General features: G+C 38.3%; 1 protein-coding gene across 1 annotated transcript in view; it reads left to right on the plus strand.

Moving 5' to 3' along the window:
* LOC117403976 (versican core protein) overlaps positions 1-15,610 on the plus strand; it is a 59,195-nt gene that overhangs the window by 5,462 nt on the left and 38,123 nt on the right. Inside the window, exons 4-7 of the mRNA XM_034006524.3 lie at positions 1-37; positions 2,180-2,354; positions 2,453-2,580; positions 6,893-7,186. The exon at positions 1-37 is cut by the window's left edge and continues 338 nt beyond it. Of these exons, the coding sequence (XP_033862415.3) occupies positions 1-37; positions 2,180-2,354; positions 2,453-2,580; positions 6,893-7,186 (634 nt within the window). The remainder of the gene's footprint in view (positions 38-2,179; positions 2,355-2,452; positions 2,581-6,892; positions 7,187-15,610) is intronic.

A 15,610-nucleotide genomic window follows, 5' to 3' on the forward strand; every position in this document is an offset into this window, starting at 1 on the left:
GAAGACACCCAGGACACAGTGGCACTGGATGTGGCTGGTAAGTCAGATATATTTATACAGATACTGTACATCAGAGCTTCCCTGGGTCCCCAGTGTCTTCTGGTTTTTATTCCAAATGAGCTTTCAATTACTTAACTAAACCCTTAATTGAAGTCATCATTTGCTTAATTTGACCTTTTTAATTGTCCTCATCTCCTAAATAGTTGCAGATTTCAAGTTACTTGTATAATATTTTATACAAAAAAGCAAAAAAAAAAGCAAAAGAAAAAAAACACCATGTCCCCCAGCTGTGATCTTCACACTACAGTCCAGCAATCTGCAAGCCTCAGTGTACCATGGAGTGCTGAATCGTTCAGTAATTGGGAAGGTTTGGAGTCTGGAGAGGAAAACTTAACGGAACACATGGCAGCTTCTTGAACCGCTTGTAAAATTATTACATTAATCATGTCTGAAACCTCTATTGAAGTTCGATCCATCCTTTTTTCATTTGAAAGTAGTAAAACTTTTAAGTATGAGAATGGCTATCGTAAAGTTGTTTATCTAGCTAGTTAATAGTGAGTAATATAAATAGGCAGCCATTATGCCAGTAAACTGGCACTACCCTCAAAGTGCTTACCTTTTTACAGACAACATATCCTGATTTAAAAAAATAAAATAAAATAAAAAAACACCATACATGTATTCATAAAGCTTTTTTTGCAAGGTACTGTATGCCTGTTTGTCTTGTTAACTGCGATTAGGTTACATACGCGTTTCCCACTGAGCCTTAAGCTCTGTTGTTTCTGGTTCTTGTAATCATCTAGTACTCAGACGGCAGTTCGCTATTATCTATCCTAATTAAGTATTCTTACTTAATCCCCCAAAAGCTCTCAAGTACTTGTGTGGTAAAGCAAGGGGTTCCGTTTTCAGAGGTCCATTAAAAAAATAGCCCTGAACCAAAATCTCGTGGTGGCTTGTGGCAGCCCCACTACCCTGAAGAGCTCCATACATCCACGGGCATTTACCTAAATGGCTTCTACTATATTGCAACACAATGTTTCCAGGCACTTAATGGCGGTCTGGAGCTGGCATCCATTGCTTCAGCTAAGCTGGGCCAAACACATACGCTCTGAATGTTGTAACAGACAACATATCATTACTTTGCCATGCCTGTATTTATATATCTAGGTTACTACAAGGTGCATCATAAAATCCATCAGTTAACAAAATTTATGTTAACTCCTCAGGAATGTTAAAAACATAAGACATGTTATTCAAGGATAACTGGCCTGATCGGGCGATTGGATTAATTCCAGAACTAAAAAGATGATGCAATCCTTCAGCCCAATTGGTCGGGCCATTCCAGAAAGTTCTCTCAAGCGCTGTATGCCAAGACTTTTGGAATATTTTGACCAATGGCTGGTGTCGATAGGTAGATTCACTCAACTCAGTTCTATGTTTAAGACACTACTGGAAATGAAATCAATACTTCAGTTAGGACAACAGGAATCCAAATTATAGTGATTCTGGTTAGCTTCATTTTCCCACAATATACTGTAGCTCGAATTTGTCTCACATATGCTTTGTCAAGCCACATGCACCATATGTTCAGCATAAAGTTTCAACAGGAACAGATTTCTATTATAGAAAACAGATACCAGGGAGCTAATTTGCATAGTGCTGTGGTGCATTGTTCTGTACAATGGTATAGTAGGAGGCTGTGTGGTCCAGTGGTTAAAGAAAAGGGCTTGTAACCAGGAGGTCCCCGGTTCAAATCCCACCTCAGCTACTGACTCATTGTGTGACTCTGAGCAAGTCACTTAACCTCCTTGTGCTCCGTCTTTCGGGTGAGACGTAATTGTAAGCTGATGCATAGTTCACACACCCTAGTCTCTGTAAGTTGCCTTGGATAAAGGCGTCTGCTAAATAAACAAATAATAATAGTATAGTATAATGTAGTATAGCACAACAAATAGATTCACTGTCTAAAAAGGGATATTTTTGGAAGATGATCCTTTAAATTCAGATGTGGAGTTATTTTAAGTAAATAACTATTAGTCGTGTAAAGGAACACACTTCATTATAGAGTATTCCCTTCTCAAGTGGGCTTTTTTCTTCTGCAACTGCCCACAGTTCACAATGACGGATGTTTGTTGGAGACAGATGTGTTCGTTGGGTTTTGACTGCTCTTGTCTTGCAGGCGTTGTGTTTCACTATCGGGCCCCAAGCAGCAGATACACCCTGAACTTTGAGATAGCTAAAGAAACCTGCGAGGATATTGGGGCTACCATCGCAACCCCGGCACAGCTCACTGCCGCCTATGAAGATGGGTTTGATCAGTGTGACGCTGGCTGGATGTCTGATCAGACAGTCAGGTAAATTAGTTCCCTGCTCTAATCCCATTTCTCAAGCACTAAGTTATATCTTTGACATTATTTACATCATCCCCATTTGACAATTCTTTCCTTTTTAGGTACCCAATCACCAAGCCTAGGGCAGGTTGCTATGGAGATAAAATGGGACGACCTGGTATCAGAAGTTACGGAATCAGAGACCCCAAGGAAACCTATGATGTTTACTGTTTTGCTGACAAGCTTGAAGGTAAGATATGCTCTACCAGTTGTTGTAATTTTGAAAACAGAGCTTTGAATAACAGTTAACTACAGTAAATGTGCCAGATATAAAACTGTGACAGGGATGGCTGGTGGTGACGTCAGACCTGGAAGACAGTGGACACAGACAACAGTGTTGGGGTAATGAAAGCGCTGCTTGCACATTTTATTTAATAAATAAATGGTTTAAACAAAAACGAAACACTCAAAATAAATGTCTCGATGGCCAAAAGAAACAGACAAAACAGAACACTGAACCAAAACCAAACAAGTATCATGCTGGTGTCTAACCAGCACGCGTAGCAATTGTTTATATTTAACAAGCTTTACTTTGCTTTACCTCCCGACCCTCGTTCCACCTCCGAACACACTCTCCCGATCAGCCAAGGCTGCAGGTTTATATACATGTGACCGTCTCCAGACGAATAATAAATGAATCAGTCAATCTGGAGACGGTCACATCTGCACAGGGTTAGCATGGGTGGGGAAGTTTAACCATGCTGCAAAAACAATAACAACAAAACATTGTAGTTTATATGCACAATATGTTTTTAAGTAATATTACAACAAATACAAAATGCAAAACATAATATGCACAGGGGCGAGGTGTACCCCAACACAAAAACAAACAAGCAACACACCTTTACATAACATAAGAACTTACTAATGGCAATTGAAAGACAATTATCCCAAAAAAAGCCTTTCTATTATTGTTGATTAGTGTACCTTATTTCAACTTCTTGTGTCTCATACCCACCATTAGGCAATTCTACAATACCAGGGCCATTTGTGGTTTTCAAATGACCTCTCAGAGAAGTAATAAAGGTGATATAATAGTATAAAATGATGTTCAAAAGCACACTAAAACTTCCTGTCCTTAATCGCAAATTGTTCGTAATAAACTTTGAAAAAGTGGATTTGTTGAAAAACCACAGGATCCAAAAAGAAATTGGTTATGACCCAAAGTTATGTCACCACTTGATCTTTCAGCAGCTGGTCATAATTCCACATAAAATAAGCATTAAAAAAATAGAAATGAAAATGTGATACTCAAAGTGCTTAACTCTTCTGGCCCTGTAAAGATAAGTTTACTAGCTAACCATAGTTCATCTCCTTGTTTTTCCTCATTTTTATTAAATCACATTCTTAGCCTCGCATGTGGGATTCAAAATCTGATGGTGACGTATTAGAGGTTTAATTAAAATCAGAGATCTAGGCCAAACATCGCTTACTAGTATGTGCAAATAAAATGACTGTGCCTGGAAAGTGTCTAAACTGAGAGGCCCGGGTTTTACTTACATCGGCAGTGGACAGATTCGGCTTCCATGAACGATTTCAGGTGCTACATAAAGACATAAACTGACTGTCTGAGCCGAGCCAAAACAAGTCTCAACTTTCTAAATGCTTAAATGGTTGCTTCTTGAAAATCCCATGGACTGATTTTCTACTGAAAACCCTGGCAAAGGATCAGCTAAGTGGGCTTGTTGCCCTACTTAAATAGAGTTGATATTGAAAAAATATCATGTAGACCACCACTACAAGCCAGCATTAATGTAAGTCAATTCAAAACCGTTTTACAGGAATGAAGTCACTGATGGTTTTCAGCCACAACCCTTTTCCTGAATAAAACCCAACAAAAATGTATCTCATTTGAATTAAACCATTCTTTAATTTGCTAGGATCACATTTAATTTGGTCAATATGGGCACTTATATACATTGAAGGTAACATAATCTGGCATTAAATGTGATTTACTCTTGCCTAGTTTCAATTGCAGAATGTAAATAGTATAACAAAAGGAGAAACAGTCAGATGTAATTAGTTTACTTTTTATTTTTTTTATTGAGTACATGACATAAACATCTGAACAACTGAAGCATATTAAATATCATATATTTATATATATATATACATGAACATTTATTTTACAAATCAAAACAAGAAAATGTAAATAAATAAACATCTGAACAGACATTGGTTTACAACATACATATTTTTAAAACTGAAACAATAGCAATACATTTTTAACTTTTCAACAGAAGTCGGTTTATTATCAGATGCACAAAAGCAACTGAACAATGTAGATAAATAAACTTAGAAGAAAACAGAAGCGCAGCATCACAACAAGTTATAAAAAATGTCTAAGGCTGTTCACAATCAACACAGATAATGTGCTTCTCCACACGTGCTGTCCGAAGTTTTATTTTTATTGCACCTGCCAACCTGGCATTGGCGTCTCTTGCGGCTCTCAGCGGGGTTGCCAGCTTCAGCTGTGGGTACACGCTTGGCAGTCTCCCTCTGTTCCAAATGCTTCTTGCAAAGTTCCTGTGCTAACTATAAAATATATATTCTCCTTGGTAAATTCTTCTTCGTGCATTCTTTGTAAAGTACCCAGGAGTTGATGGCTGCTAGGTCCAATACATTGTAAAACACCTGAACAGGCCACCGTCGGGAGCCAGCTTTCACATTATACTTCCATGCCATCTGATCCAAAACATCAACTCCATATTTTGTTGCGTTGTAAAACTCCACGGTCCCTGGTATTTTTTTTCACTAGTCCTGATGACTGACCAAAAAAGCGCACCTGGCAAGCAGGCTCCTGCCTTTGAAAAGGCTGATTGAAAAACAATAGACTGCCAGTCATTCACTCAGGCAGAGAGTAGAGAATAATCATATTACAGCTAAACACATTGCGGACTGGTAAATAAAAATAATAAAGTAGAATACCGTTCTGTATCATCAAAATACAATTGTTTTCTGTGTGGCCGTCAATGTGACTGCTCCAGGGGAGCCCCATATGTGTTACACGAGTCGAGAAAATTAAATTTTAAAACCAAAAACTGCCAAAATGACTGCCGCGGGGCTTCTACTATTAAAAAAAATTGCATTGATAGTGCAAATGTCCTGTCTAAAAATTTACATTAAAGTTTCAATTGATAGCTTCTGGACAAGAGCAGGGGGTTGTTAACCTGTTGTCATGGGTAAATTCCAGTGCAGGTCTCAAACAGGTGCAAGACATTCCTGGACACCTGAGATAAAATAGAAATAATAAAAAAAGTATTCTTTCTATACTATATTCTGAAGAAACGTGTGACAAAAACCTGCACCTAAAGCAAGCCCTGCTCATTGCGTTCTGTTTCTCTTGAGTAAATTAGGTAGATGCTTTCCTACTGCAGTGCAATTACAAACAATAGGAGGGAAGAAATTCCTGGGATTCTTTCAACTCGTGATTTATAGGACCAAGGCCAGGGTTTTGAATAGAAAAGAAGACGGGGACCTACTTTAGCACACACGCCATTATAGTCTACCATCTCAACATCATCCTGGTTTCTGTCAGCTGGCAGGCAGTCGTGGAATCAGGTTCCCGTGAACCAGACACTGAAGGCCTGTCTGTTGAATTTTTGCTGACCATTTTCTTGGCACCAGTCCTGTAATCAAAACATAAAACGCCCTTTCTTAAGTGATTGTCTTTTAATATGTCTGGGGTCTGGGAGATGCTAACCCTGCCAGACTCAGGTTTGCAGAGCCTCTTACTGCCAAGCTCTGTAGTGTCGAAGAACATTTGATATGGTGAACCCAGCGAAGGGGGAATGCAAATGCTTTCTCTTTGTTTATTTGAACATTTCTCTGGAGCTATAAGTGGTCAAGTTGCTGTAGGTAACCTGGAAACCACAAAGGGCACTGTTAGTTACCACATGAAATGATGTAGGTGTAATGTAGAAACTGCTGTTTAATGTTGTAATTCAAATAGATTATTTTACTTGAACTTAAGTCCTACTTTAAAAAGTAAACAAGAACATGTTAAGTATCATTAGTTTGTAAAACATGGGAAGGGCTTCTCACCACACACCTTAACCCTTACACTGAGTGTTTTAATGGTTTGCTGCTACCAGGTAATTGGTATGAAGAATAATTGTCTACATGCTTCATAGAAGCACTGAAAAAAACAGTGAAGAGTATTTGAGTTTTTTATTTTTTATTCAATCAAGTAATATGGTTACACTACTGTTTCATTGAGGCTTTCACTAACTTGAGCCCCTGACCACATGCAAGATTTATCACCACTGCTTTATGTCTACATAAATACATTTCAGAATTATAAATTGTTGTTTTCAAAGACATTCGGTTGTTTTACCCTAAGGGAACAGGCTGCTAAAGCATTTTTAGAAAGAGATGGAAATCAAAATTAGCTCAAATGTTTTGATCCATTTACCAAACGGCACTAGTTTCTCAAACACATTTAAAGAAGTAACAGCTGTTTGGCAGTCGTGTCTGACAGTTTGTTTTACCTCCCTATCCAGGTGAAGTATTTTATGCAGCAGCTCCGTCTAAACTCACCCTCGAAGAAGCCAGGATAGAGTGCAGGAAAAGGGATGCAGTTCTGGCAAACCCCGGCCAGCTGCACGGAGCCTGGAGGCAAGGCCTTGACAGGTGTGATTACGGCTGGCTGTCTGACGGCAGTGCCCGCTACCCCATTTCTGTTGCCAGGACCCAGTGCGGAGGCGGCCTGCTTGGTGTGAGGACTCTATACCGATACATGAACCAGACTGGCTTTCCTAATCCCACAACAAAGTTTGGCGCCTACTGCTTCAAAGGTAAGATCAGGTTTCTTAGTAACAAGGGGACATTTTCATTGAAGCTTTTCCCATGCCTTTCCCAGCATGTTGTTTTTTGGTATTTCTCCACAATTCTTTTTTTTTTTATTGTTGGCCTTTTCAATCTCTACATTTCTGCTATTGTCCCATAAAGGGACCCTTAATGATTCCTTTTAGCAAGTAGCTTTTGGAACTAAAAAGATGTTTGAGGGAATGTTCACGCAAGGCTGGTGTTTTCTAAATGGGAACATGTGAGGTTTCAGTCAATACAGCCTTGTCTAGCTCTGGTTTCCCTGGTTCCTTAGCTCCATATCCAGAGGCCTGGGTAACACATGTTGTGAAAGCCAGTGAGTGCAAATGATGTCACCTCTCTGGGTCTTTCACTGAAGTTTTCCCAGCCTGCTGCAGGAAACCAGATTTATCTCCTCCTGAGTTTACTGTGGCCTAATGTTCGTGTTCTCATACTCCCCTACCTGAAAGAAAACAGCAGGCTTTTTCTTTAAAGAGAAAGAGACCTGCATTATCTACTACCAGCTGCAGTTCTGTACACAGCGGCTCTTAAGCTTGTTTCTGACAAGTCTACTTACCCTTAGAGTTCAGGCCTGAGGCACTTCCAGCATGTATACATTTCCCCGGGGGTCTCCTTACTTCATTGTATTTCTTGTTGGGTCTAGGCCTGTTTCCATAGAAACCAGCTTGGACTCAAGAGAACAGGAAAACTAAATCATATTTTGTTTATAAGGCGGTTGTAGATAATCTATTTTTGCAAATCTCCTAAATTGAGTTGACAATTAGTGATTAGTAATTAGATGGCAGTCCATTATGCTTTTTATTTTTAACCATTTGAGTTCTGCCAAAAAGAAGTGTCCCCATAAATGAACTCAAAACTTGCTTTGCTTAATCTCTGGTTTGACCTAGACTCACCATAGAAACAAGGTGCGAGTTAAATAAGCATAATCATGTTTTTTTTGGCAATTATGTGATATTACTGTGTGACACAACGCTATGTGAGCTAACCCAGGGTTTGGGACCATTGCCAACCTACCCCCTGCTGTGTACCCCAAGGTCTTAATAACAGGGCAAAATTCTATATACCACTGTTAATCTGGAGAAAACAAAGGATCTTTGAAGCAAATGCACTTATGAGATAATGTGCTTTTCCACAGTTATTAGATGTAAGCATTTTTGATAGGAAAATATGCCTCATGGCTTACTTCAGAGATAGCCACGGAACACAAGAAGCAGGAATCTCTCATGTCAAACAGCTGCATGCTGCTCCAGACAGGCAATGCTGGAGAGCAGCCTGTGAAGTCACAGGGGGAAAGTTTCTTACATATCTTTAAATGTGATGGTGAGTGGGGTGTGTCAGTTGTGGTAATTAGTGCAACTGCTTCGTAGTTACTGAAATACAGCTTTTATTATATACAAAACATGTCATGATTGCCATTGATTTATTACACAGCAACAGAAATCCAATCCAAATTATGTCAATATACCCTCAACCATGCAGTTATACCACTGAACGTGTAATTATACCCACACAGATATACTACTGCCACGGATGAAACCTGCATCTCAGCTGAATCAAATGTAATTATGATGATCTTGAAACTGCTGGCATTTTCAATACCTAAACTTTTTATTCCTAGAAAAAAGAAAGAAAAAAACATACAACTGATTTGCAATGTTTCTGTAAGAAACTGTTATCAAAAGAAATGTCTTGAACCGAACTAAACATGTGTTGTTGGGAAGTAAGTTGGAACATATATGAATGGGATTTGTAATGTAAAGATTACACGAAACGGGGAGTCCCAAACTACTTCAGATTTACAACGAAAGTAAAGGGAACCAGTTTTGTATTGAACTGTGTGACTGTGCAAACACTTATCACAAGAACATCTGAAACAGATTGGAAATGGCATGAGCTGGCTCTGAAGCGCAGAGGTTTCCCTCAGTCCTTGTGTGTCATCTAGTTCACCTTATCGCCAGTTCCCTCCATGACTTAGTTAGTTTGTGAGATCAGAGTGTGAAGGATCACAGCAAAGGCTCTAAATTCAATTTATGACTTCATATCATAACACTTACTGTAGAGCAGTAAGAAGGGAATCCATTCCAGGACTGTCTGTCTGCTATGGGCAGCTGCAGTACATGCCGTGTGTTCAAATTGCAGTAACACAGTACAGTAAAAATACCAGACTAATAAGATCCAGTTATGTGAGAATCTGCTGTATTATGATGTCCTTGGGTGTGTTTGTTTTTTTATGTTTACAGTTATGGCTGTCAGGTCCATTAGCTTGTTCATACTGTTTATGATAATCATGTGGCTAAGAATATGCAAACATTAAAAGCACGCTAATCCCAGTTGTTAAGTCATCCACTCATGCTTAGCTTTGGTCCAGCAGCTGAGGGAGGTATGTTCTTTTTGGTCAAAACATGAATCAAAGTTCTGCATATCAAGCTGGAAACCAGACTTCACAGTTCAGAGACATGTTAGTGTTTAAGGCAAGCCGCACCAAACTGGTTTAAAATATAGTCATTTTCAATACAATTGTAATTATTTTGTTTCAGACCACAACACTCATTTACATTGTATTGAATGCTTGATTGCAGTTATAAATACTGTTTTTAAGTTTCACAGACAATAAAACAAGATGAAAGATGCAACAAGCAGACAAACCCATGGCTCGGGGTTTATTATACCAAAAATGCTCAGTACTTGTTTCTGTCTATTTTACTTATTTCCATGGAGGTCAGTTCAAACCAGACAAAAGTATTGTTAATAATGCAATATCATATATATATATATACAGACGTGCTCAAATTTGTTGGTACCCCTCCACAAAAAATGAAGAATGCACAATTTTCTCTGAAATAACTTGAAACTGACAAAAGTAATTGGCATCCACCATTGTTTATTCCATATTTAATAGAAATCAGACTTTGCTTTTGATTTTTTATTCAACATAATATTTTAAATAAGAAAACAAATGAAAATGGCATGGACAAAAATGATGGGTCCGCTAACCTAATATTTTGTTGCACAGCCTTTAGAGGCAATCACTGCAATCAAACGTTTTCTGTAGCTCTCAATGAGACTTCTGCACCTGTTAACAGGTAGTTTGGCCCACTCTTCCTGAGCAAACTGCTCCAGCTGTCTCAGGTTTGATGGGTGCCTTCTCCAGACTGCAAGTTTCAGCTCTTTCCATAGATGTTCGATAGGATTCAGATCAGGTCTCATAGAAGGCCACTTCAGAATAGTCCAATGTTTTGTTCTTATCCATTCTTGGGTGCTTTTAGCTGTGTGTTTTGGGTCATTATCCTGTTGGAGGACCCATGACCTGCGACTGAGACAGAGCTTTCTGACACTGGGCAGTACATTTCGCTCCAGAATGCCTTGATAGTCTTGAGATTTCATTGTGCCCTGCACAGATTCAAGGCACCCTGTGCCAGGCGCAGCAAAGCAGGCCCAAAACATAACCGAGCCTCCTCCATGTTTCACTGTAGGTATGGTGTTCTTTTCTTTGAAAGCTTCATTTTTTCGTCTGTGAACATAGAGCTGATGTGACTTGCCAAAAAGCTCCAGTTTTGACTCATCTCTCCAAAGGACATTCTCCCAGAAGGATTGTGGCTTGTCAATATGCATTTTAGCAAATTCCAGTCTGGCTTTTTTATGTTTTTCTTTCAAAAGTGGAGTCCTCCTGGGTCTTCTTCCATGGAGCCCACTTTTGCTCAAAAAGCGACGGATGGTGCGATCAGAAACTGACGTACCTTCACCTTGGAGTTCAGCTTGTATCTCTTTGGCAGTTATCCTTGGTTCTTTTTCTACCATTCGCACTATCCTTCTGTTCACTCTGGGGTCGATTTTCCTCTTGCGGCCGCGCCCAGGGAGGTTGGCTACAGTTCCATGGACCTTAAACTTCTTAATAATATTTGCAACTGTTGTCACAGGAACATCAAGCTGCTTGGAGATGGTCTTGTAGCCTTTACCTTTACCATGCTTGTCTATTATTTTCTTTCTGATCTCCTCAGACAACTCTCTCCTTTGCTTTCTCTGGTCCATGTTCAGTGTGGTGCACACAATGATACCAAACAGCACAGTGACTACTTTTCTCCATTTAAATAGGCTGAATGACTGATTACAAGATTGGAGACATGTGTGATACTAATTAAAGAAACTAATTAGTTTGAAATATCACTATAATCCAATTATTTATTATCTTTTCTAAGGGGTACCAACAAATGTGTCCAGGCCATTTTAGAATATCTTTGTAGAATAAGCAATAATTCATCTCTTTTCACAGCTTCTTTGCTTTATTCTATGACATACCAAAGGCATGCAGGTATACATGATAAAATAGCTTTTAATTTCATCACTTTTCAGGAGGAATGAAGCATTATTTCAATGAGCTGTAAGGGTACCAACAAATTTGAGCACGTCTGTATATATATATATATATATATATATATATATATATATATATATTCATTTATTTCTTTTAAAGGCTGGTCTATACTTCAGAGTTATGACCGGGTAGCCTTGGAATGCTAGAAACCTCCCTCAGAGACAGAGAGCGATTGAAGTATGAACCAGCCATTAGCCTCTGAAATGGGAGACACAAGTTTGATCCTCAGTCTCTGCCACCTGTAGTTTGTGAGGTCGCTGACATACCTTCTCTGCAGTACACAAACCAGTAAATGAGAAGCCTTATCTCCTGTCATAAACTGGCAATTAAGGACAGGCTTAATCTATCATAATTTCTCATTTATCAACTTATAAACCATATCATAAACCATATCAGTTGGCACACCATTGTGTTGACTGTAAATCTAGTTTACTAAATTATTCTGGTTGTACCTTAAGGTTATAATATTGCACTGACACATATTTGGTATTATAAACATGTCTTAATTACTCAGGAATCTGTTAGCTAATCAATGCTGCCAAAAACCAAAAATACAGAATATTAGCTAGTGGGAATTTGTGAACCTCTCTGTTGTTTTAGTTTGAACTGCTTCAGTTGACTGCTTCCTGTTAAAATTAAAGTGAGTGTTAGTAAACATATATATTGTGTAGAGCAGGGGATAGACAGTCTTGATAGAACATGTGCTAAAAGAAAGAGGCTTCAATTTGATTGAGAGGTTAACACCAATTCCATTTGCATAGTCAGACTGTGCTGCTTTGAAATAGTTGCTCTACTGCATTCTAGGAAGCCAGACAGTAGATAGAATAACAGCATTGTTAACTTATAATTATATAATAAAAATAAAAAATAAAACCCTAGTGACATTTATACAAATCTCACTGATGTGGACACATTTTATACAACTGAATAGAAACAAATGTAGTGACTTAAAAAGAACAGTGGTCTGATCTTGTTGCTTTTTCTGGCAGTCTCATCCAGATTTAGTTGGCCAAAAATAGTGTCTTTCCGTTAATGGAAAAAAAAAGTATGAAAACATTTTCATATAATTTGATTTATTGAAGACTAAATTTAGTAGTTATAATAAGAATCTGAAAACGAATTAACTGCTTAATAAATTCTTTCTTGTATATTTTATTCACTGAAACACTTGCTTTGGCAGAGTCTGCGGTACTAACAATGCCCATAAAGGTATGCAATACCTATATTAAGTCATTTTCACAATGTAAAACTCAAGAAGGTATGTTAATGACTCATGTAACATCAGGGGTTACTGGACAATCTCAGGATAGATTAGTTTCTATGTTAAAGACCTTCCAAGAGCAGTGGAATAGATTAGCAGAATATCCAATTTGCCTGCAAAAGATCAAACTTTTTTTCATATTGTACACTAGGCTGGCTGACATTTTCAAAAAATAATTAGAAAGAGCCCTGGAGAGAATTTGCAATAAAGCTCAGATTAATTTCAGATAATTACTAGGTTATTATCTCCACATCATCACTTAAATTACACCACAAGTTCTCCTAGCCTTTTGTTAAGACCACTACAATACCACTTATGTGCCAAACTGTGATTGAGTCAGTTCTGATTAGAGCACTCTCCTGGACCAAGTCCATCTACCATGATGCATGTCTAAGGGTGGTATGCTGGTGATGAGATGTCCTTCTGTAAATCCAATATGCCCTGTACTTTATGGACATTAAAGATCCCTTACCACTTGTGAAAGAATAACAGCTGTATCAACCATACTGCCTATTTTTTCTCAAAACAAGCTTCAGTGTCCCACTTTTTTTATAGAGCATATATTCAGGATTACCTTGTGTTTAAAGTAACTCATCCAATCTAGTTCTTAAGGGCAGAAGACATACACAAAATGTTATTGGCAAAAACTGAGAAATTCAAATGCATTTACAAAAATGTCTTAATAGGGAAATGTTTTTATGATGCTGTAGCTAGAAAGGGTTATGATACCTGAAATGTAAAAAAGCAAGATTAAGCCACTGTAGACAGCCAAGAGATTATAAACCTAAAGCTAAATCGAAGTTTGATAAAACACTGCATAGTCTAAAAATAAAGAGCCACAGACAAAAGACTAATTTGCACATCATTTATATCACTTTGACCTGACTGGAGAACATAGTTTTCATAAAATAAAAAATGAACTGAGTAAAACAGAAACGCACCCTTTCATATAATTACTGAATTTAAAAGCTCATTGTTACCCTTCACCAAATTCAATCTATGGAAAGTTCTACATCACACTTACCATCTGTACAGTATATGTAGTGTTCCGCATTTCCGGTTTATTCTGAATTTTACAGGAAAATTACAGGATTTTTTTTTGGTAACACTTTATATTAAGGTGCAGTTTATTAATGTTTTACAAAGGTTTTATAAATGTATAATATATGCATAATAACTATGTTATAGAGTGTTACTTATTATTATTATTATTTATTTCTTAGCAGACGCCCTTATCCAGGGCGACTTACAATCGTAAGCAAATACATTTCAAGTGTTACAATACAAGTAAATTTCAAATTTTTTACAATACATTTCAAGTGTTACAATACAATTACTAAAGCATTATAGATGGGTTATAACCAGGCAATAGCCATATACATAATTACATGTAAACATCCCAAAGTAGAATAGGTGGCTAAAACTTTCCCCTATATACAACTGTAACTCTATATATGGCTATGGCATGGTTATAGACCATCTACAGACGTGCTCAAATTTGTTGGTACCCCTCCACAAAAAACGAAGAATGCACAATTTTCTCTGAAATAACTTGAAACTGACAAAAGTAATTGGCATCCACCATTGTTTATTCCATTGCTTTTGATTTTTTATTCAACATAATATTGTAAATAATAAAACAAATGAAAATGGCATGGACAAAAATGATGGGACCGCTAACCTAATATTTTGTTGCACAGCCTTTAGAGGCAATCACTGCAATCAAACGTTTTCTGTAGCTCTCAATGAGACTTCTGCACCTGTTAACAGGTAGTTTGGCCCACTCTTCCTGAGCAAACTGCTCCAGCTGTCTCAGGTTTGATGGGTGCCTTCTCCAGACTGCAAGTTTCAGCTCTTTCCATAGATGTTCGATAGGATTCAGATCAGGTCTCATAGAAGGCCACTTCAGAATAGTCCAATGTTTTGTTCTTATCCATTCTTGGGTGCTTTTAGCTGTGTGTTTTGGGTCATTATCCTGTTGGAGGACCCATGACCTGCGACTGAGACAGAGCTTTCTGACACTGGGCAGTACGTTTCGCTCCAGAATGCCTTGAAAGTCTTGAGATTTCATTGTGCCCTGCACAGATTCAAGGCACCCTGTGCCAGGTGCAGCAAAGCAGCCCCAAAACATAACCGAGCCTCCTCCATGTTTCACTGTAGGTATGGTGTTCTTTTCTTTGAAAGCTTCATTTTTTCGTCTGTGAACATAGAGCTGATGTGACTTGCCAAAAAGCTCCAGTTTTGACTCATCTGTCCAAAGGACATTCTCCCAGAAGGATTGTCGCTTGTCAATATGCATTTTAGCAAATTCCAGTCTGGCTTTTTTATGTTTTTCTTTCAAAAGTGGAGTCCTCCTGGGTCTTCTTCCATGGAGCCCACTTTCGCTCAAAAAGCGACGGATGGTGTGATCAGAAACTGACGTACCTTCACCTTGGAGTTCAGCTTGTATCTCTGGCAGTTATCCTTGGTTCTTTTTCTACCATTCGCACTATCCTTCTGTTCAATCTGGGGTCGATTTTCCTCTTGCGGCCGAGCCCAGGGAGGTTGGCTACAGTTCCATGGACCTTAAACTTCTTAATAATATTTGCAACTGTTGTCACAGGAACATCAAGCTGCTTGGAGATGGTCTTGTAGCCTTTACCTTTACCATGCTTGTCTATTATTTTCTTTCTGATCTCCTCAGACAACTCTCTCCTTTGCTTTCTCTGGTCCATGTTCAGTGTGGTGCACACAATGATACCAAACAGCACAGTGACTACT

Source organism: Acipenser ruthenus, chromosome 1 (assembly GCF_902713425.1).
Source record: "Acipenser ruthenus chromosome 1, fAciRut3.2 maternal haplotype, whole genome shotgun sequence".
Taxonomy (NCBI): Eukaryota; Metazoa; Chordata; class Actinopteri; order Acipenseriformes; family Acipenseridae; genus Acipenser; species Acipenser ruthenus.